This window comes from Patiria miniata, unplaced genomic scaffold, assembly GCF_015706575.1.
Source record: "Patiria miniata isolate m_02_andy unplaced genomic scaffold, ASM1570657v1 HiC_scaffold_3, whole genome shotgun sequence".
NCBI classification, from domain to species: Eukaryota; Metazoa; Echinodermata; class Asteroidea; order Valvatida; family Asterinidae; genus Patiria; species Patiria miniata.
The window spans coordinates 27,008,664-27,032,791 of NW_024037069.1; the positions used below are offsets into that span (position 1 = coordinate 27,008,664).

The window sequence follows — 24,128 nt, forward strand, 5'->3', positions numbered from 1 at the left end:
ACACGTTAAAGGGAAAATACAACATTTGCAAACATCAAAAAATAAAACTACCAAATCATTTTGAAATACCTTGCTGGACTGTTAGTGAATGACAGTGTAAAGCATCCTGTAAAATCATGGCACCTGGTATACTGTCATTTTCAAGAAAAGTGGTATTTTTGTATCAATTTCCAACGCTGATCGGCCGATCAGCGTTGGAAAAAACTGGCTTTTTTCAAATACTGGCCCCAATTGACCATCGCACTTGTTTGCAATCGATTACAAACCTATGAACGGGTACGAGCCAGCTAGACTGGTTCCCTGACCTTACAATTCCCCAATGTATGTAAACTGCTCTGTTTCTTCTTATATGGAGTCAGGGAACCAGACTACAGGAAAATGATTGTTTTTCTTGGTTTTTATAGAATTTTCGAACCCAAAACCTCAAAAAAGTCAGTGTAACTATATTTGCTATATATTTCCAACCCCCCAATTCCATCCATTTCTGAAAATTACAGCAAAAGCAAATGATGTATATTCCCTTTAAGACAAATGTCACACGTCCAAATGGTCAGAAGAGTTTTTGTGTTTGATCATTATGATCTTGCCCTGTGCAGGTACGGTACAATGCGCAGGTTCAAAGTTATACTAATAGGTGCATGCACAAAAACATATTTTTAGTATACATGCAAAAATGTATCTATAGTTCATGTACCCGGCATGCATATTAAAAAAAATAGGCCGATGTCGGTTTTCGTATCAATTGATGGCGCTATGCGACTCACACGAAACACACCCTTCTCGGCTGATAACATTTTCCACATGAAGGGGCCAGGGGGTAAATGGATTTTCCAGACATGTGCAGGCAGAAAGGTGTCAGCCACTATAAATGTGACAGCGCATCTGTGTTTGCCATCAGCACTGTGCGGTGTTTGCACTTGGGAGAACTTGACAAAAACGTGAACTTCACAGCTTCACTACTGCATGGTTACTTGGCAGACGTTACACACCTACAATGTACATACTACATTGTACTTTTCATTGTACTGTTCAGTGCATGGAACAGTGCCTTGTACATGTAAACAATGCATGTCCTGGTACATGTACCGACCGTAATTTTCGGAATATAAGCCGCAGCTTATACCCACGTTGATTTTGCCCATGAAAATGTTTACTGCGGCTTATACACAGGGTGGCTTATACATGTACGCTGGGCCTTGAACAAAAAGAGATTCAAATGTGTATTTAATGTACTGGTATAAGAAAAGATCTGTTGCCAAAATGAATTATCAATTAAGAAAGTCCCACGAAAAGGTACTGAGCGGTAAAAAGTACGACAGGCGGGCGCCAGCCATGATGGCTTTCATAGTGTAAATGGATCTGGTCCAGAGGATTTTGACTTCAGAATTTGGAGGCCTTACAAACTTGTTCCGCTGCGGTTGGTGCGGCTTATACGCCGGTGCGGCTAATACACCGACTTCAAATCTTATTTTGCAGATTTTTGCATGCTGCGGCTTATACTCCGTGCGACTTATATTCTGAAAATTACGTTGCATGAACGGTAGCTGGTCACACCAGTAGATTGAATGCATTCAGCAAACATTTTTGAGGAGTGTTTTGATAAATATTAATTCGTTATCAATGAACACACAAGAGGTCTGCTCAATAATTTTAATAGTATTCGATTATTCGGAACTGGGTTTCATCGAATAGTCAATTATTCCAAACTCTCTGAACAAGTTTTACACACGCCAGCTGCAACTACGTGCCGCGCCGGTCAAAGTTGCACGCAATTAAACTTGGCAAAGCACACTGGATAAAATTTACATGTGGCGGTCGATATTATGGACAGGAGTGTTTTAGAGTCTTTTAAAAGAGTCAAGGGCTTTGTAACATGCTAAAAGGATGGGAACAACGAACCACCGTCGACCAAAAAAAAGCGGCATCTGACAACGAAACGCTGCAACTTTACGATTAGAAGAACATCACAGTCGTGTGCGCACGTTTGATTTTTTTCTTTTCTTCGATTATTCAAACTGACAAAAAGCTATTCGAATATTAGATTGATGATCGAATAATCATTTTGAAAAAGATGAGTTTTCAGCAACGTCTTAAAACGGTTTAAGCTGGTGGCATTTCTGACATGAACCAGTAACTTGTTCCACACAGAGAAGGGGCAGCGTATTGAATCACCTAAGGAAGTTCCTCTACGAGTGGTTGGATGTTTAAGGAGAATGCAGTTGTTCTGATTAAACCAACTTCTTGCCACTGCACTCATCGTCATTACAAAACTGCTATTTATGGTCTTCGAAAAGATACATACGTTGTATAGAGTACCAAAGTGAATACATCACGCGCACAATTATGTGTGTAAAGACATAAGCGCGTGATTCAGCCCGTGAACCAACACGTGTGCGTACTCCATTCGTTTGCACTACATTTTCTGGTTCAAAATGACGTCACACTTCGGTACTCTATTCCAATAATATAAAACTTCAACAATAAACCTGCTTTACAAAAGAAGCACAACACCTTGAATCTGTATTGACAGTTGCATGATTTTCGCAATGTACAGTACATGTACCAAGTTTCATAATATTTAGGCATTACTCTTCCACAAGTTCATTTTCAAAATACATGTACATTAACAAAACTTACAGATTACTGGTCAAATTGACTGTCCATCATGCACTTACAAATGTTTCAAAAGACCACTCTAATTTAATTTAATAAAAATGTAATTATCAAAGATACACTGTATTGTATAAACTTACTCTAGCTCTTTCAGGATCCAAAGATTCCAGCACAATCACCGGCCGTCCCGACATGACTGCGCCCGTGTGCAAACAAACTTCTGTGGTATATGTCCCGGTTCACTAACTCGTCCAAAATACCTCTCCGACCGACCGACCCACTGATGACGTGTGTCACAAATTGTGTTCTGCGGCTCCGAAATACCTCCAAGCCCAAGCAGTGTGTGTGTGTACGAACGGTGAGCCCGATACGGCGATAGATTCCCGGGGGGATCGAGACAGATACCAACCTGTCCTTCACATCCTAAGTGAACCTGACTGACGAAGTCTGTGACAAGGCCCAAACTCAATGTGAGGACTTGGGTGAGATACCAGCCAGGGCCCCTACAGACTATTGATTTTAACCGGAATGCCAACACTGGACTTAGTCAGGCATGGAGAAGAAAAAAAAACCCAGGGATCAACTCTCTGTGCATGTCGGCACTCATCATAAAGGGGGGGGGGGGGGATTCATACCAGGACTTTATAAAGCAGTTACCCAACCCCACAATTGTGGTTAACTCTTGTGGAATTTGTTTCCACAAGGGTTGTATCTAAAAGCGTCCCTCGACCACAGTTAATGCCCTGCAATCATGGATGGTATTTATATACAAGGGGGGAGGTTTAACTGATCAAAGGCCATGATTAGATAGATGATTTTTAAATCTAATTACGTCCGGACATTTCTTTCTGTCAGTGACTTTTTTTTTCTTTTTTTTGCGGCGGCTTGTTTTAATACAAACGTCCTCCTGCATCTGTGGAATTTGGGGAAAAGGTCAGACGGATTAAAAATAACATTGCCAGAAGAGAGAGAGAGAAAAAAAAGTGAAGTCAAGTTCAGGGTGCATTGTTGTTGTATTAGATAATGTTGCATTTTCGGCCGAGGAATTCATACATCAATTTATTTCTGCCTTCTCTATCTTTTTTCTGTAAGGCTGAGAAAAAACAATTGTGTGTTTGCGGTAACGTCCTAAAATTAACCAGGTGTGTAGGTGGGTAGGAAAATAATTTTATTTTGTAACTTTTCAATTGTGTTTGTCTGTCGGTTTTTCAACTACCGGTAACTTTAGGGTTATCTTTTACATTATTCTGTTTTATTAACCAGTTTAACGCAACCAACCCCAAATGCATGCTTTGCTTCAGGCCTCCAGGCCCTAGTCCATCATACTCCATCAATATTTAGTCAAACCAGGCCTGCAGGACCAAGTCCCCCAAAATCCACCATAATAGGGGATGGATTTTGATGGAGTTGAGGAAGTTAGGGTTAATTGTTAATTGTCACTGAAATGTGGCAATAAAACATTTGAGGTTGGAAATTTGGCCTAAAAATATCCAGGTACCAGTAGGTTGGGTTACTGTAAACACACATTTTTTGTTTTGGTTAGGCATAACATTGTGTACGGAACACTTTAGTTTTGTTTTGCTTTGCTTTTTTTTCTTTCAAAAATTCACACTATTTGTTGAAATTTTCCAGAACAAAATTACACATTCATTTATGTGATATAAATAATTTTCATCCGCATACCATTCTACAAATTGTCAGTATTACTAAAGAGAGTTTCGATAAGATCAGCTACGTTACCAGTACATATAACCACAGAGCTCTTTTATATAATAGCTCCATGATGTAAGGCCAAAAAAAAAAATACACGCTTCCGATAACAAGGCATTTGAAAATAGAGTACCGGTAGGTAAGGCCAAAAAAAAAAATATTCGGTCTCTGGTCAGACCAAAGTTCCGGAATTGACGCGGGGACGCGGCTTTTTTTTTTTTTTTTTTTCTTTCTTTTTTTTTTTCTTCAAGCTTGGATTGTACAGACAAGGTGGGTTACTACTTTGCTATTTGGTGTCCTCCACAATTTGCCTTGGTGCTCTCGATCATTTACCTTGGTGCAATTTCCCATTCCTTGGTGCTCTTTGGTAAAAAAAATTGAGGAGGTGCGGCAATGGAGGACGCTGTTGGAGCTACCGTGGAACATTTTGGAAAAAAAAAGATTGACGCGCAGGATTAAAATCGACGCGCGCGCTGACCAGAGACCGACTATTTTTTTTGGGGGGGGGGCCTAAGAAGGGAATTTTTTTATTTTTGGCAATTTTGTTCGTGTACTATCATATGAAGGCTTCTGCGTGTAGTCGAGGGTAAAAAGGTAGACATTGATGGTTTTGGATGTTACAATGTAATTTCTCATTTTACCAATAAAAAAATTAGGGTAGGGGCTGTCAGAATAGGGTAGGTAGGGAAATGGAAGCTGAACTACATGTATTTTTTGGGGGCCTTACTAGTCCAGCTGTCTAGACAAAGAACAGGGGGAACCCAGAAATTTACCCGCCATTAATAATATTAAACAATATTTTGTTTGCTTTTTGGAGGATGTTTTCAATTCAAAATTCATCCCGAAACATCTTTCATACAATTGGGCAGACAACAGACTTGTATTTAGTCATCAAAGGACATCGCACACAATGCACAATAGCATGAAAGAACAACACAAACATGTACCTATTGAAAACTGCAACAACATTCGGGAAAATAACAGAGACATGCATGCACACAATACAGAACACGATTTGACAAAATACGCCTGGCCACAGTTAAATGAGGTTTGAAAAGAACGGGGGCTTTTGTGTGTTGTGTCTACAACTTGTGTGATGATAGCAAATATCTAGCCTTGTGCGGAACGTCCTTGAGAATCTCGCAAACATTTCAGAACACGATCTTAATCGCTCAATCAACACCACTTATCATTGGATACAGAAGTCATACGAACCAAGACTGATAGAGCAGTATGCAGATACAACATGTACTTGTGAGTTGTGACTACAGTAGCGTGGACTCCACGTCTGAGCAGTAGGTGGCGCTATGCAGCCACTCACAGGCGCCCAAGTTGTGTGGGACAAATTGTCTTGATTGCACTGGTGTTACTGTACGCGCGATCAGTTTTTTATCTGAATATTTGAACATAACCTGAAGCATCTTTGCGGAGAAAAATAATGAATTCACTGTTACTTCAAACATTTTGGAGAGTTTTTATTAATTTTACATTATTGTTCATGTGTGGACGATGTTAGTGTCCCGGTTTGTAGGCATGAGGCGCTGAGCATTTTGTACGATCACTTTTTTCTAGAAGAACACAATAACCTCAAACATCTTGACAGAGAGATAATATAACTCTTATTTACAATGCATTTCCCATGCTATTTTGGAGTTTCACCTTGAGAATTTTTTCTTTTTCAATTGCTATTTTCCTAGCAATGTAACTTATTCACTTTTGAATGAGACATTGAACAAAAAAAATCCATTGATGTTTTACAATGTAGTTATTGATTTATTTCTTTAAAATAATTTAATTATTGGCTGCCAGACAAAAGTTGGGCTCTCGCAGGGCGGGTTATTTGTGCACAAAATGAAAGCCCTTTTTCAGAGGGTTGCAGACGCCCAAAATCTGAATTTATAAAAAAGGATTTTTTTTTTGTTAGGAGAATTTTTTTTGTTTTGGAAAAGCATGGGGCATACATGCATATGTACATCTTTAATTTATAACATTCATTTTCTTCATGTTTGGTGTTAGAAGATTAAAAGCCTCAAAGTAATTTCAGAAGTTGTCTAATATCTAACAGAAAAAGCACTTGTCCAACTTGTCTAACCCTAAGTTTGCCCAATCAATTCCCACCGAGCTGAGTCTAAAAGTGAACCAACAATCTATACAGACAGTAGCCGCCTCCGGCCCTTAGCCCATCCTCACCAAACAAGTTCCCCAGGGTACAAAAATAATATTGTGGGTAATTATTGGATTACTAAACTGCAACACAGCGACTGGCGAATCACGCTGAAAAAACACTGCTGGCCCAGACTAGTGGCGCAACAAAAGCCGCCTCATCAAATATTAAGCAGCAACAGACATCGGACACCATGGGCCTATTTGTTGTGAAATAATGGATCATTATACCAATAAGGAGGGATTAGGGGCGACAAATGGTTCACTGACCGGGTGATTATGTCTTCACCCAGGCGGAAACAAAGGAGTATAAGAAGGGGGGGGGTGGGGGAGCTGGGATCACAAAAGGGATCATGGTACAGGATTAGCAAGGGGGATCAGTGTAGAAATATCGAGCGACTTGTTGTGATAATTAAGGTGAGTATTAACAGTTCTGGGTAGAAGCCAGGGTTCGACTTTAGCCGTAGCCCGCTAGCCAAATGCTAGTCAAAACAGTGGTGGGCTAGTCAAAGTAGTTTACTTGGCGAGTCGAACAATTATTGGGCTACGGCAAAGATGAAAGGACAAGAAGAAATAAATCATTAAATTCAGAAAGCAAGTAGCCTGTCAATTTGTGTCTAATTTTATTAACTGTTAAGGGTTAAATTATTAGATCTGTTTTTAAAAACACTGACAAGATTGCCTCAGGATACACGTTTTACATGTATGCACATTGTTGTTTATGAGACATTCTGTAAAAGCAAAACATGCAGGCTAGTAAAAATGCCCGTGGGCTAGTTAAGAGTCTGTTTCAGTAGCCCGGCTGACTAGTGAAAAATAAGTTAAGGTTGAACCCTGCAGAAGCCACCTCGAACTGGCTAGAATTTTCTTAAAATGGTGACTATACACCTACGGTAACTGTTGGTTTGTGACAGACGAAACAGCTCTTGTTTCCTCCATGATAATGTGATTAGATCCAACAGGACACAAGTTGAAGTTGCTTCTGCACAGTTTTATCATTCAAACCAAATCAAAAATTGTATTCCCTTTACACAAGACTTTTCTGGTGAACAACCGTGGAAGCCTTTTGGGGAAAACAATAAGTATGGTATTTTACACATCACACTTCTACTATTGATCAAAATGAAAACTGGCTCCCCCCCCCAAAAAAAAAAACCACCCCCAAATTCCAGGACAAAAGAAACCATGCACTGGACTGCTGAAGTGACTTGAAAGTTTCCATCAAAATTGAAATTTTTTTGTCACATGTCCCCACATGAGCGATTAGTCTGTAATCCACACACAGACTTTGAGTAAATTCCATGTCTCATGCTAGCCATATTTCAATCTAAAATCTTAGACTTACATGTATCATGACCTATTATAAGTGCAAAAAAAATACTTCTGTTTCCGATTACATGGCACTTGAAAAAAATGGTAGGTAGGTAGGGAATTAATTTTTTTGGGGGGGGGGGCATTTTTTGTGTGTACGATCATATGGATGTGTCTCATATGAAGTCAAGGGTAAAAGTTAGTACATGTAATTGAGGATTTTCGAGGTTTTTTCCTTATTTTTCCCAAAAAAAATTAGGGTAGGGGCTGACAAAATAGGGTAGGTACCGGAAGGGTAACCGGAAGCAGAAGAAGAAGCATTTTATCGGCCTAAACAAGGATTAACCCATTAGCTCTCACACCGCCCCAAACTGCCCTGCCTGTTACTCCTCATAGTCATACCGCCCCAAACCGCCCCAGCACTTAGTGGTTTCATGGACTCATGGAGGAGTACATTGTAAATACAACGTAATACAATTTAATACAAAGTGTGCTAAAGGGATAAAATTAATGAGGATACCAGTACATCTGAGATCTAAACAAATACGGCTGTTGTTGTGATCGCCAGTGAGTTTGTCAAACAAATACGATCCCACAAATGATTACAAACAGCATTGACGTCACTGAGCTGTTCTTTTATCAATTACCGCCATACTCTTGGGTCATGAGATACCCGCTTCCACATTTCTAGGAAAGATCAATACTGGTAAGACTCGTACAGAAATATAAACTTAGGATCATTTGGATCAATATCATTAAAATTCAATGGAGATGGTCCACTGTGCAGGCACAAAAGTATTGGATTAATGGGACTTAAGACCCTCTTTTAATTGGCTACTGATAGTAAAACCCACAACAGAGTTTACAAACAATAATCCAAAAGTATTTGGAGCAACTCGGGTCGATTTACAGACTCTGGAGTCAGACAGGCAAACTTACATTAAAACCCTAACCCACCTCGATCCTCCATCCTCATTGCGGTTTTGGAGGATTTTGGAGGATTGAGGATGAATGGTGTTTGAAGATGAGGAGGACTTTGGAGAATTGAGGATGAATGCATTTGAGGAAGGACCGTCTGACGATTTTGAAGGGTTTTACTTGAGGCGCTGGGTATCCTTCATTTGAACATAAGTTCAAAATTTTGGGATGAGGACGATTTTGAAGGAGTTAGGCACTTGTGCACAATTTCGGAGGATTGAGGATGGTTCCTAACAAGAAGGGCCTAGGGGGGTTAGGGAGTATTGTGCATTTCGTCAAGCCACGTGCATGTACTCACTGTATGTGCACAAGTTCTTTGAAAAACTAACTAAAGCTGATGTATTTACGTTCAAGGCTTTCAAATCCCTAGAGAAAGGGGACTGCGGTGGCGCTCTCTGATTCCTGAGCAAAATTCTAGGGAAAATTCACTTTGGGGAAACCACACAAGTTCAGTTCACCTTGGTTCGGTGCATTCAGGGAATGCAAGGGCAGATAAACTAATTATGTGTTGGACCGTGTTGGCCAGTTTATCTTCTACGGTACTGTTGTTGCATACTGGTGTGCACAACTTAAATTCTCCATCATTTTAAAACATTACGAACTTAAATATTTTTCCCTTTAATTAATAAATGATTAAAGCAAATATTTATTATTTTACAGTGTCAGTTTCGATGGCTTTCGTAGCCCAAATGAAACAATTTGTGCCAAAAAACAAACAAACCACATATGGATAGGGTGTGAAAACTTAATTTAAGTAGCACAAACAAATTGGCAAAAATTTAAAAAGTTCTTGGAAATTGTACAGTTGCAGTACTCCTGGGCCGAAGCCCTTCATTGTGTGATTAACATGACAGTGTGTAACACAGTTGTGAAAAATATGCAAAGAGATTTCATTTTTCAGAGTTGTGGGACAAAAAATAGGAAAAAGTAGGAATTTCAAGACAAAAGTAGGAAAAGTAGGAATACCTGAAAGCCTGACGTGTATGTTTTCCTGTTCCCTTTTCATGGACATTAGACATTGCAGTTGGACATAAACATTGTTGCAGCATTTCTTTATGTTTCATTTTTATAGAGCATTTGCCTGTTCCCAGAAAGACATTTTGTAATATGGTGATAAGCAATTTTATTTCTACTTCCGACAAGTATTTCCTTCATTATTCCAGGAAGTGTCAAAAACTAAAAACATCCATGCCTGCAGACAGAATTGTTTCCTCATCACAGGCGAGAAACTCTTTGTTTGTTTTCAATTGTTCAATTGTTCAATAAAACCACACAATTAGGAAGGAAAAAACATTGTGCATGATTGTACAAGATTTTCCAGAAGGAAATGTTAAAGATCATTTGTTGTTACTCGCCTGAATCACGGATGAGCAAAAATAATATATAAATAAAAAAAACTGCTGTTATCACACAGTAGCAACGTAAATTTGCTTCCAATGAAAAGCATAGTGAAAACCAGTCAGTATTTAAAAAACGTTGTTATTGTGATTTAAATGTTTACATTTCCTCTATTCTTAGAACATTAAGTTACACACACATACATGTTTATGCAATTTCCTTATGGAAATGAAACAACTAAATTGAAAGAAATTACAAACAAGCCTTTGATCATTTATTTGTTAATATTACAATAATTTTTTTTCCATGATTGTTTATTGCTATGACATTGACAATCCTTGAATTCCATCATTTTTCACCGAACTTTTACAATTTTTGTGGACTAGTTATACCCATCTCAACCCTATTCATACTGAGATTATCTGGTCTTGTTTCAGTGCAAGGGGCTGGTTCTTCCACACTTTCCTCTGTAGCCCACGTCTCGAGTGGCCTAATTTGGCCTTGTGTGATGGGTGATTTGCACCCGAAAAAAAGAAAAGAAATTTGTTTGTTTTTCTGTGGTAGTGTCTGTGTTTCCATCACCATTTCAACTCAACGATGTCACTTTAGAAAAAAAAATTTGGATTAAAAGTAGACAAAACCAATTCCATACTTTAATACAAGAGGGTGAATGGGCTATTGTAGTACAAGGCAAAAGTTGCCAAGTACGTGTACATCGACAAAAAGATCTAAAACAAGAGTATTTCATTGGCAACAACTAAGGCCAAAAAAAAAAGTCTCCGGTTTCTGGTATGGAGCTTGCCCCAAAAGTGGTGCGGCAACGCGGCTTTTTTTTTTTTTTTACCTGTTTTTTTGGGGGGGGGGGGGGGGCTTTAAATGTCGGCTGATGACTGCAAATGGTGTCCGACTTAACTTAGTGCAAATATATGGGAGTCCAGAGAGGCCACATTAAGCTTATTCTCGATCATAACCCCATCTAAAAACACGTTAAAATTGTGCAGCAGCAGGATTCCAGTCAAACCAGTGAGTTTGGCGGTTTTGAGACATCATCTTGTATTGAAAAAAAAAACCTTTTCATTTTGCCGACGCGCATGGCTACGGCGACGCGCGCGCATACCAGAAACCGGAGACTTTTTTTTTTGGCTTAATGATAAATGTACCAGATTTTAAGCGTATGTATTTTATAGGTACACGTGTAATACAACATAAATTTGCTTATTTTGCTGACATTTCCAGAAATGGATGGATTTGGGGGTTAGTATTTTATAGGAAATATTGTTACACTGACCTGTTTAACGTTTTTTTCATAGCTAGATGCTGTAAAAACCAAGAAAAAATGCTTTTCTTGCAGTCTAGTACCCTGACCTTACTTCAGACGAAATGGAGCAAGTTACTTATAGACATCAGGGAAATTTCAGGGCAGGGAACCAGACTAGCTGGCTGGCACCCGTTCAGGGCACGGATGTGTAACCAATTGAAAACAAAATTTGGATTTAACCAGCGGTAAATCTGGTAAATTGGGGGCAGTATTTTAAAAAAATCAGTTTTTTCCAACAATGGTCACCGATCATAGTTGGAAATTGACACAAACAATGCAATTGATAAAAATTCCACTTTTCTTGAAAATGACAACACTTCAGGTGCTATGAACGCACAGCATGCTTGAGACTATCCTTCAATTGCAGTTAAGTAAGGTGTTTCATAGTAATTTGGTAGTTTTGTTTTTTGATGTTTGCATTTGTTTTACTTTTAAAGAAACTTGTCTTGCAAATATCACAAACAGAACATGGTAATGTTTGAAATCGGTTTCCACACCAGGGACGTGCAGGCATACATGTACAGTATCATCAGTGTCAAGATATCGGTTATTGGCATTTGTCCTAAATGCTTTGCAGCTTTACAACTCCCACACAAAGATACAACCTTGAAGAGTATTCAGTATTTATTTCTGTAAAGAGGCGCTGTTTAGCATCAATAACAAAAAGTGTCACTGTCACCTTCGGAGTTGGAAAGGTGCCAAAAATCAATGGATGGTACAAGACAATGTTGATGAGGGCAAGGCAATTTTAACGATTCGGCAGCATAACTGACATGCTAGTACTAGCAACATATTCAGCGTTCACTACTGAGTATTCGAAAAGAAGCATGTACAAAATGTACAAAATTTATAGGACAGAAGCTGTGATCAAATTTCCTTTTCAGCAATAATGAAACAGACTCTGCTCTTCTGGAGGATAAGGCAAACAATAGCATGTACTGTGAATTTTATACAGAAAATGTACAAAACGACGGTACTGAGCGCTCTTCACAGTGTATCAGTGCCTTAAAATGTTGTAGCGTGAAAAGGTCAGTCTATAGTGTCCGACCCACGTGCATGGATATTTTTCGAAGTGTAAAAAGGCCTTAAGAAACCCCTTTTTCATCAGATGTAGTTTGACGCTGAAGCATTTGAAGAAAACGTTCAGTTGTTCCCCAGAAACATTTCTTCACTCTTTTTTTTTCTTAATCAATCTTCTTAACAACATCCTTTCACTTCATGACTCAAGATAAAGCTATCAAAAAAAAATACAAAGAAAGCAAAGTGAATAACCACACTACCAAGAGAGGGCGCCATTCAACTTTTTCAATACAAATAGTTTTGTGAGTAACCACACTATCAAAAGAGGGCGCTATTCAACTTTTCCAATATACCTGTCTTGTGAGACCAGCTGATGACGAGGAAGCAAATAACACTGCACAAAAAGTTCATCATTAAAACATACAACAGAAACCACAACTCTTTTGTTTACTGACTCCCTACTTGACCCAAACCTAAACTGGTGAATTTAGCCTTTTAAAAAGCAAATATATCCTCACCTAAGTGTACATACTACCCAACCTGGGAAATTAATTATTCCAAAGTCTGAATATCATAATTGGTTTCTCTCCAAGTTGGTTTTACAAACAGACACAAAACCCAATATGTTTGCGGTTATTTTGATAACATTGGAAATTGTTCAAATAATATTAGATAACACAGAATTGAACAGGGTAAATACAGCTGTACAAGTCAATTCATTTCAACTTTCTTCAATCCACAAAAAAATTGACAGCCTATTTTTGCCTTATTTTTATAAAATTGGGAGAGGGACACACCGAGGGTACGTACTGGTTTGCAAGCGACTAATTTTATTCTGAACGTGCACAAACCTAAAAGCATATTCGCGTGACGTGAGCGTCAGGCGTTGTCGGCAAAACATTTGAATATCTCTCCCAGTGGTCTCCCCCAACTCTCCCTTTGTATCCGTTGAGGGGGTACTTTTGCACGGAGCACATGGCTCATTGATCAACTACAAAGTATTCCAGAAAAAATGAGAACAACTTCAGAATTAACAAAAAAACTCTACTTCCGCGAACGTTTCAAAAGTCGGATGGAGGAGTGTATGCACGCACTTGAGTGTACATATATCCTGCTGTGAGTGCACTGTGACTAATACTTAATAGAAATAGCGAACCCAGAAAATAGTTGAGTTGTTTACCCACACTAAGAATTGGAGCAGTGTTTGTTTTATGACTAAAATAATGTACATTATATAAACTAGTTCATGAATTACATCATGCAAACTAATTTTTTAAACATCGATCGATAACATTTACGGTACCAAAGAAAAAACCTGATTAATTAAAAACTAATTTTTGATGTTGGAAATAAAAGTCTGTAAAACACTAGCGTTTTGGCTGGTGACGTGTAGAGCAATTTTGTAAAAAAAAAAAAAAAAAATTGGTTAAATTCTATTACATGTACATGTTTCTCTACAGTTTGGGAGACCTGATTTCCGTGTAGATTTGCACTGTTACAAAAAGGTCCAACAACCAAATAAAAAGCAGAGCAGAACAATAAACATCTAAGAAATTATTGAAGCAGTTTTTTTTAGGACTTCTACCGTATTTCTTCCAAAAACAGGAAATGACCATTGTTACAAAAAAATATAAAAGAACCAACTCAAGAAAGAAAGATAAAAAAATATCAAAGAATGCAAAAACTTCCCTCACCCCAAATCCATTACATTCCTAATAAATGACACTTAAGACAGTGGACAAAATGGAAAAGCAACACTTTTTTGAAATGGCCCTTACTCAATAAAAAGTTTTTCTGATTGGAAAGATATTTTTTTTTGCTGAAAAGCTAAAGAAATATATTTTTCAAATATGTATCAATATTTCTGATGTATTTTTAAAAAGCTGCGACAAAGAGGAAGCTTTCACTTTGAGGGTTCAATTTTTTTTATGGGACACCGTGACCCTTCATGTCCGTAAAACAAGCTGTAAGCAAACAAACAGAACCCCAATGAGGAAGTACACTAAAAAGAAATGCAAAACCTGAACAGCTAAGTAACATATAAATTGTCAAGCACATACCGGTACATACAGTGATAAGGCGAAGTATTTCGCCAACTGTTCAACTTCAATATTTATAACAAAATTGTCTGAAATCACAAATACCCGGTACTCACCTCTAATTAATAGCAGCTGTCTCACTCATTAACAACCCGGACTGTAAAACTGGCACATGTACATTGTTTATTTAGCAACACAGAATCTTATTGCATGTATGATTATGATATTAACCATTCATACAATTATGCTGATTATAAAAACATAACTCCCATTTCCTGATATAAAATAGACTTGCCTCAGTCCACCCACGTTTTGGATTCCTTTGAAGATTGTTTGGCCAGTGCTTGCCCGATGCTTGGGCAAGCATGGCAGGGCCTGGGTTCCACCCACATAAAGTGTGTAAACAAATTATTCAAACATTCTTCCGAGTACACATTGGACAGATAACTTAGACAAGTTTAAGAAAACCGTCAGCATTATTCAATAAGAAGCAAGTTTGCCTCTCTACTGTCTAAATGTGTGCTTTTTACAGACATGGTCATTTGATATTTTTTCTGGTTCAAAGTTTGTTCGAATGGAATAAGTGATGCAGTGCTAATGAGCTTTATTAATTAAAGGAATTCCAACAGCGCTCTCTTGTGTCAGGCAATGGCATGGTAAGAAAATAAAAGTTAGAAGACTGCTGTTTTGTTTACTTGTAAAAACCATCTAGCAGCATTTAAATAATCCTTAAAAGATACAGTTTGTTTTTGTCATTTGTGCATTTTTGTGTTTGTTGAAGAAGAAACAACAGTGCTCAAAATCTAAAGGTGGGTGCTTAACAACTAACCTGATGAAGTTTTAGCTCTGTGAATTCTGTATATATTGAGAAAACACAATAGGCCTACTCTCGATCTCGAGTCTTATTTTGAATTGCGCCCTCTTGAGACACACATCTTGAAATCAGCATTCGGGACATGCATGATTCTCATTCAGCCAAACTTTCCATAATTTACATCATGTCACACACCGAACCTACAAATAATAACCGGGCGCGTGTGCATCATGTCAAAATGCTTGCAACCATTGACAGAATCGCCCAACTACAAAAGGAAATTTCCAAAAATGTGTCAACTGACAAATCTTTGGAATGACCTTATTTTATTGTTTTCTTCAAATGACAGCACGCCAGAAGGACTAATTTCACTGGGAGTTTTAGTGTCATTAAGAATCTTTAAACCAAGTTAAGATTTGTAACAATAATTTGGTCGGTTACTTTTTGGATAGCTGCAAATGGTCCAGGCTTTTAATAAGGGGCTACTTCTGTAAAGTAAGAGGTGTTGCAAAAAATCGTCAGCATGTAGCAAGGAATCAAGAATTACACTACTGAGTGTATGGCATTATTCTGGAAACGAATATTTGAGTATTGTTCAACAATAATGAAACAATACTCAATCAGGGGGAGGGGTTGGTTAGTTAGCTACCCTCCTTTCCCCCCCCCACCCCCCACCCCCCCCCCCCCCCCCACCCCCCCCTTTTGAACCTCCCTGAATAAAATCACTTACGCCTAACTTTTAGGGAAAGGGCGAAGTTGAATTTTCTATTGTAAAAATTAACATGCCTTGACAGAAATTGTCTTGTCACGGTTTTTACTAAAAATATGTCCAGTCTTTTTTCTTTCTTTATAGTAATATTTCCCCCCCCCCCCCCCCGAACCAAGTACTACTTGTACATATACATGTGTACATGTATACATGTATGTAATTTAACCTTGACCCAGCATAAGTAGCGACATGAGCAGGTTGTGTAAAATGGAGTAGTAAGCAAGATAAAAGTGAACTTTTTACCTTGGCTAAATCACAACTGTCAGGTCAAATTTCTCAAACATTGAGCAAAATGTTAGGGCGCATGGCTGGCCGCAGACACAACAATATGGAGTTTGGTTCAGCACATACACAATGTATTAGTGTGTGGACAAACATGTACATGTACATGTAAACTACTTAAGTTTAATGCAAGGGATATGCTTCCTTTTTTTTTCAATTAAAATTTTGTCATTATTTGCAAATTCAAGTGGTCTTAGCAGGTCCAGTTTCTTTGATCATCAAATTGGATGATCACCCCTAAAAGTAGTTCCATCCCCATTTTGACAAATGATGCCTGCACTCCATTGCAAAATAGAGCCATTTTAGGGCCCAATTTCATCCAAGTTTTGCAGAAATACAAGCTCTACCATTCTTTTTCACAAACCTTCAAGTTCATGACCCACAAAATGCTCTAATTATAGCAAACAAATTGAGGGCATATAGGCTAAATCATGATTTGGGCATATAGGCTAAATCATGATTTGGCCCCATAGGCAATTTTGAGCCTATTTACTAGTGTATACCCTCAGCAGCTCCATAAAAATTCGGCCCAGGTGACTCTAATTTTCCCCACGTACAGTTCACGACACCCGTGTACTCACCGTGCCGGCGATTGTTACAGCCCTGCGACTCCTGGAACCAGGGTCCGAGGAGACCCCTCCGTCCAGATCCATCTCCGCACCGGTCTTGCTGGAGGTCGATCCCGGCTTCCGCCCCTTCTTGGAGCCCGAGAACAGCCTCCGGCTCACTGCAGACATCCTGTATCCTAGATCTTTGATCTACTGCGCACGTGTGTAGATTAACACCCAAGTTTACAGGGCTTATGAAGAAGTCATGGAACCAGGTCCTGGAAAATATACAAATGCAAAAATTGACGTTTGACATTAGGTTAAGTTAGGCGTTTTTGCAAGAACGTGTTGATGCCTAGGACCCACGTCACGTCATGGATGCGCGCATGATCGTCATCAAAATATGACTTGGTAACACACGCACAACTGCTGGCTTGCAACACGCAATGCCAAACAAGTGATTTTGGCATTCAACGTTAACAACCTCTTCATTTCGTACGCATGCACAATTTTAAAGATTGATAGTGATGTTTTATCAGAGGTCAGATAAACTATGGTCGCGATCAATAGACTTAAGAAGATTATCTCGTTAAATTTACAAAAGCAGTTTTGAACTCTTTTTATAAAGGTTTGCGTAAACGGATCCTATGAAATACCTGCTTAAATTCTTTTGCGTGTGTACGATCAGGAACATGAAGCTTCCAGTACGCGTTGCCGTACGCGTTCAGCAAATACATGTCAACTTAACCGCTCTAATACAAATGCAGAGTTTACGGTAGTATGTTGCTAAACAGCACACAAAAGCAAGGTTGCTGTGGTACATGAAACTGCAACGACAACAAAAACTGATGAAGTGGACAAGGTAACTACAGAATGTAGGTCTATTTCAACGCTATTGTGTCCAAAAGTGTTCAACCATTTGTCAACCAATTTGTTTTGGATGGGTTTAAAGTACACGTCAAGTACAAAGCATGCTTAATAATAAATAAACTTCAGGGGGACTACATAAAATAGCAAGTTGAACAGAGGTTGAGAGGTTTATGATATGTTACTACAATGGCAAACGAAAGGTCTGACCATAAAACAAGATTCAATGTGACCTACATGTACATGTATTTATAATAAAAAGGACCCCCAGAAACTACTCATTCTATACGCAAGTACTCAGCAAAGTCCACAAAAATTTTTTTGCAATCTAACACCACTTTTTTCTTCATATAGGCCTATCATGTCAATGAAGGTCAGTCATTGCTTGCATGATGAGACATGAATCTGGGACTGAGAATTATTTCCACTTTTGTTAGGAAATACTTAAAAAAAATTCTTGACTCTCCGTAGACTTTGTACACAACCGCTGAAGTGGCGTCAGGTTGCAACATTCTTTCCCAACATTCTTTCCTTATTCCCTCCACTTTCCCTTCTCTACTCTCACCCTCTCCTTTCCTTTATTCCTATTTATTAATCAGTCACTTACTTCATCGAGGTTCAAACCTCGGACACTTTTATGATGAAAAACGAGACTTTTACCACTAGACCACGCGCACGATCGCATTGTTCTTGGACATATTTGAAGAATCCATTGAAATAAACTTAAAATAGGCCTATTCATGAGAAATTGAACATTCATAAATGACGTATTGCACTAGAAATTTGGCCGACTCATGTGTTGTCACGGTTGTCGATGTCATGCGTATAATGGGAATCGTATAATGTACTGCTGTCTTCCAAACACTTCAATCCATTTGGCCCGCTGCCTCCAACTCAATTCTGCTCGATGTGTCTGATGTATCCAAACTAAAACCACATTTTTTCCTAAAAAAAAAATCGCAAAGGCCCTATTTGCAAGTCTTCCTGGATTCATCTTGGTGGATCACAAGGTGAAAATTGATGTGTCTGGCGGCAGATAAGTGATGACCCAGTATGGAACTCTTTCCCCTTATGGCCTTACGTCATTTTAAAACATGTTAAAACTAAAAGTTGATTAACTTACGTACGACACATGGACACATTCACTGCACCCTCCCACGACCACACTCCACAGTTCTTATTGCTCAATATTAAAAATCAAGGCTTCCTGGACTGCACATTCATGACATTACTTCTGCGTGCATGTACTTCAAGCTCTGATCGAAATTTAACTGGCCAAAATAATTTACAAAAATTAATAAACTAAAGCAAGCCAGCGAGACATGTGGCCTTCAATTCATCACGTCATCAGTTCATTCACTTCATCATTCATGACTTGAGTTGACTTGATCCTCGATATCTTTTATTATCTCCCACATACCAGCAACAATAATATCGCCCGTTATCGGAACAAATACTCACCAACAAGCCTAGTGGATAGGCACAATGGGCCGGCGGGCAAAATCAAAGTTCACTCCGTCCGACAGATTGCTGTCATTTGAGGTCGCTAAACGCTAATCGATCCGCTAAATTCATCATCCATCAAGCATTTTCACACCCCATGCATGAAATAATGTACACAGTTTTCGGTAGTCCCTATAAACAATAAATTCACTTTCCGTACCATTCCGAAGTTGGCCGGGTACCAGTTGAAAGTATTTACACCACATACATGTTTATATTCAATCACCGGCATTCACTTTCGCCGTATAGTTCATGTCATTTCATTAACCCTGGATAACGATTTTGTTGGGGGGCCGGGGGGATCGATTGCGGGGGGGGGGGGGGGGGGGGGGGGGGGTGAGGTGGGGTGGGGAGGGGTGCAAGGGTTTCTGTAAACCCATCCCTCCCTAAAAAAAAAAAAAAAAAAAAACCCTAAAAAAAACCCCTCAAACCAAAGGATATGGACATCAATCTTTGCAGAATGATCTCTGCAATAATTAGAAACCCTGAATAATCAACAATCTTCAAAACCAAATTGAAGATGTTTGCATTTTAAATATTTAGCATGTGAAATGCACCATTTTTAATTGGGGCATCAACCGCCATGAACACCAGTGATATAAATAGCGCCATAATATTGGGAAAATAATCGTACTTTAATTACTTTTCCACTTTCTGTTCAATAATTTGGGGATAAAATCCTAACTTTTGGCAGATTTTCCCTCAAAGGCTGATGTTCATTGAACCCATTGCTGTGCACATTTGTAGGCAACACAGCTCGATGGAGATTTAGATCGAGATCTGTGTGTGGCTTTCAATATTAATACCAAGCTTAACCAAAAAAGAAATTTACAAAAGGACAACATTAAGTGCTTCATTAAATTTTATTTTCATACTTACGGCAAGAAAAACGTGTCTAGATAATTCCCAATTATTAAAGGGTAAACTTTTCAACCCCCCTTAAAAAAATTCAAATTCAAGGAATCGGTTGACTATATCTACAATGTTATTCCTCCATCTACAAATACATCCTTTTCCTTCTCCATTCATTGATATGTGAAAGATTTTAAAGTGGCAGAATTTCGATTCGAACCCACGCCACAGAAATGAATGTACCGAAAATAAAATGTCAATAAAATGAATCAATGTCTCTACCCGTAATGGTACACATAGGATCATTTGCTTTTAGTGCATTTTGTTTTCTTCGTTTGAAGAAATGAAATTGCTCAAAATCCTAAGAAGGGCGCACAACAAATAACTTGTTGAAGTTTCTGCTCAGTGGAAACTATACATATTAAAAAAGCCCCTTTAAAACCTCTTGTGACTGGATTCCGTTGCTAATGCACGTAAAAAAAATATGCCTGGGAGCATGTTTTCTTAAACCGCCTTTAAAGGTTGTTTTCTTCCGAATTATACAGGGTGAGTCAAAAAAAGCGGAACCCAAACCCCAAAAATTATATTTCATATTAAAAAAAATATGTAGCACCAAAAATAATAATGACTGGAAAGCCAATTTCATAAGCTACTTTTGGATGAAAAAATTGCTGAAATAGGTCAATCCGTTCAAAAACTATCACCATTTAAACACAATGACCCTAAAACCTGTCTCGTCCAAAAATGCGATTTCAGCAAAGTCCTTTTGAAGGCCCGTCTTTTAAAAAAGTACATTTTATAAATCATATTGTTTGCCTAACCAGGGTTGTTAATCAAAATATTGTGTGCTACAGTTGGTGACAGTTGTTGAAACAAGTATTCTGTGTCATTTTCTTTGTTGTTCCAAACAGTCAAAAACACACAATAAATTGATATTTTGGACGAGACAGGTTTTGGGGTCATTGCGTTTAAATGGTGGTATTCTTTGAACGGATTGAGCAATTTCAGTAATTTTTTCATCTAAAAGTAGCTTTTGAAATTGGCTTTTCAGTCATTATTAGTTTTGGTGCTACTTATTTTTTTAAATATGAAATCCATTTTTGAGGGTTTGGGTTCCGCTTTTTTTGACAATAATTTCCCAGGGTAGTTGGTATCAGACCTAACTTCACTTTGAGCAAGGAATTTCATATTAAATTTGGAACCTTTCCGGTTAATTGCAAATGTTCCCACGCGCCTTTAACAAATATAAAAAGTTATTTTACAAAGCATGATATAAACTTTTTTTGGTATATACACACAATATACACAGATGTACATTTAATAATGACAAAAATGAGTTTCGCTTTCTGGAAATATACACACAATATATGTACATTTAATAATAAACAAAAATGAGTTTCATATTCTCGAAAAAGAGATGTTTAAAAATGAGTTTCGCTTTCTGGAAATAAAGCCTGTCTAAAAAAAAATGGTACAATCAGAAAAAAAATTGGTTAAATATGAAATTTCAAAATAAGTCATTCTTACTTGGCATAATATTAAAGAACAAAGACTGGGCTTTCCAATAGTGTTTGTTTGATCTTATTTGTTTTTGTCAAATTCAGAGATATAATCAATTTAGTGCGATACACCAAAATCGATTTTGTGCCACTTTTGTGCATGGGCAGAGTTGTTTCGAGTACTGTGCCATGCTGTCTTGAAGCTCACAAAAGATTGCAACTTGGCAAAAGAAACAAACTCGATTTTTGTGTTACGCAGTAAACTGGAGTTATCTCTGGATTAACAAAAGCAAATGAGATGAAACAAAAAGTATTGGAAAGCCTGGTCTTTTTTCTTTAATGTGATGCTCAAAACAAATCGTTTCCAATGTACCATTTTTTTTAGACAGGCTGCATACACACAATATACGTACATTTAATAACAAACAAAAATGAGTTTCATATTCGAATGTATAAAAATCAAATAAACGGATGTCAAATCCTTGCTGACACTGAAAGTGAATTTCAGAACAATGAAAATTGTTTAAAAATGAAAGCAAGAACACTGAAACTTGTTGCGTTTGTTGGTTTGTAAACCTGGTCTTTCATCTTCAACAGCATCATTCAGTTTGCAGGTTAGGCCGTATCTTCTTAAAAATCACAGTAGTTAATGCCAGGCCCCCCTGACGAGCAACTAGCTGCCCCCCCCCCCCCCCCCAATCAGCAAAAACCACAAGCGCAAATATTATACAGGGTGGAGAAAAAAAAACCGAAACCGAGATATTATTGCTAATTGGAACAGAAGTAGGGAACATGTGAATCAAAGGGAGATTTCTTCTGTTAGGGTTGAATCTTCTCTTTAAAATGACACCCTGATCATGTCCTTACATTCATGGTTTACTGAGCAGTGACCAATTTTATGAAAGGGTCTATTTAGAGAATTGCGCCACTTTTCAATTGTGGTTTTTGTTGTGCTATTTTCACAGAGTAAAAGGCTATGGTTGCCAATCAAGGCAGGTGGGGGAAAAAGAGATTTCACCATGAAAAGTGGCGCAAACCTCTAAATAGACCCTTTCATAAAATTGGTCACTGCTCAGTCAACCGTGAATGTAAGGACATGATCAGGGTGTCATTTTAAAGAGGAGATCCACATGTGCCCTTCTTCTGTTACAATTAGCAATAATATCTCGGTTTCATTTTTTTTTAATCCACCCTGTATATAAGTGTTTTTTTTTTTCTGGTGGCGTGTCCCCCTAATATGTACTCCCCCCCCCCCAATGCCTAGAGCTGACGACAGGCCTGTTCAGGCCTCCCAGCCCAACTCCATCAAATTTTAGTCAAACTAGGCCAGCAGGACCACATCCCCAAAATCCACCAAATATGGGGGGATGGATTTTGATGGAGTTGGCAAGGCTAGGGTTAAGGCCTGTTATAATACTCGGTGTGAAAGCGAATATTTGTGACGTTATGGCAAGTGTATGCATGCTGAGAATTCGCAAAAGTGGAACACATTTCAATTTTGAGGAATTTTGCAGCCAATGTTTTGATCCTGACGTCATTCGCTTTGCGTTCATGTCAAGTACGAATTGGCTTTAAGGGTGCTGGTATGAGCAAAACGCAACGGCAAATTTGTGACACAACTGTGATCAGCAAGTTATACCCAGCAATTGAGATGAACAAAACTAACACTGGAAGCACATCAGTCAGGTTGACGTAGCGGTACTTTCCTCGCCTTCCACCGTTGTGACCCGGGTTCGAATCCCGCCTGGGCCAATATGTGGATTGGGTTTTCAGTCCCTGCCTGATTCTGTGGGTTTTCCCCAGAATATTCTTCTGGGCTTTTCCTCCCACCTCTAAAACTGTAATTTCTTCTCATTGTCTTCTCTCCACAGGTTTCTTCTGGCTTGCGAGCTACAGTGCCTAGGGCGCTTTTGAGGAATCCTTAGTTTCATTACCAGAAATAATTAATAATAATAATAATAACTAGTGCTTCGGGGTCACATTTCTAGATTAATTATATATCTTGATTATTAACATATGTAATAAAAAGTAAGAACCATTAGATGGTCATACTCAGGCAAAACGATTATTTAAGTTTTATTCCAAAACTTCTGTCACGTTGCTCTTATCACTTGGTGAACTGCATGTGAAGAATCAAACATTCATAAATACCTCAAACAGTTTATCTATTCCTATTGGTCGAGAGCCCGTCACATGGCCGGTTTTAAACGGTTGATAAAGACGTGGTTCGCTGGTCTTTAACACTTTTTCAGTGTCACATGAAATTTGGACTCCTGTGAAATCCAGTGGCAGCACCGTTATATTGGTTGAACCTTCACAATTCTCACGTAGGCATGCGCAAAACTACCAGTGAGTCAGTAATTCATAGTCCTAAAATTCACACTACACCGGTACATCTGCGTTCTGTGCGACATCATGCAGTACACACGACGCGCACGCCAATCACCATATAAGGAGTTGTTTACCAGAGGGCCTTACCATTGTATAGCCAGAGGGGTATTTTG

At 38.5% G+C, this 24,128-nt stretch overlaps 1 protein-coding gene across 1 annotated transcript in view; it reads right to left on the bottom strand.

The window, feature by feature from the left end:
• LOC119737511 (rho GTPase-activating protein 45-like) overlaps positions 1-19,393 on the bottom strand; it is a 65,223-nt gene extending 45,830 nt beyond the window's left edge. The window contains 2 exon segments of the mRNA XM_038211929.1: positions 16,937-17,181; positions 19,232-19,393. Coding sequence (XP_038067857.1) covers positions 16,937-17,092 — 156 coding nt within the window. The 5' untranslated portion in view covers positions 17,093-17,181; positions 19,232-19,393.
• Between the last annotated feature and the right edge of the window lie 4,735 nt (positions 19,394-24,128).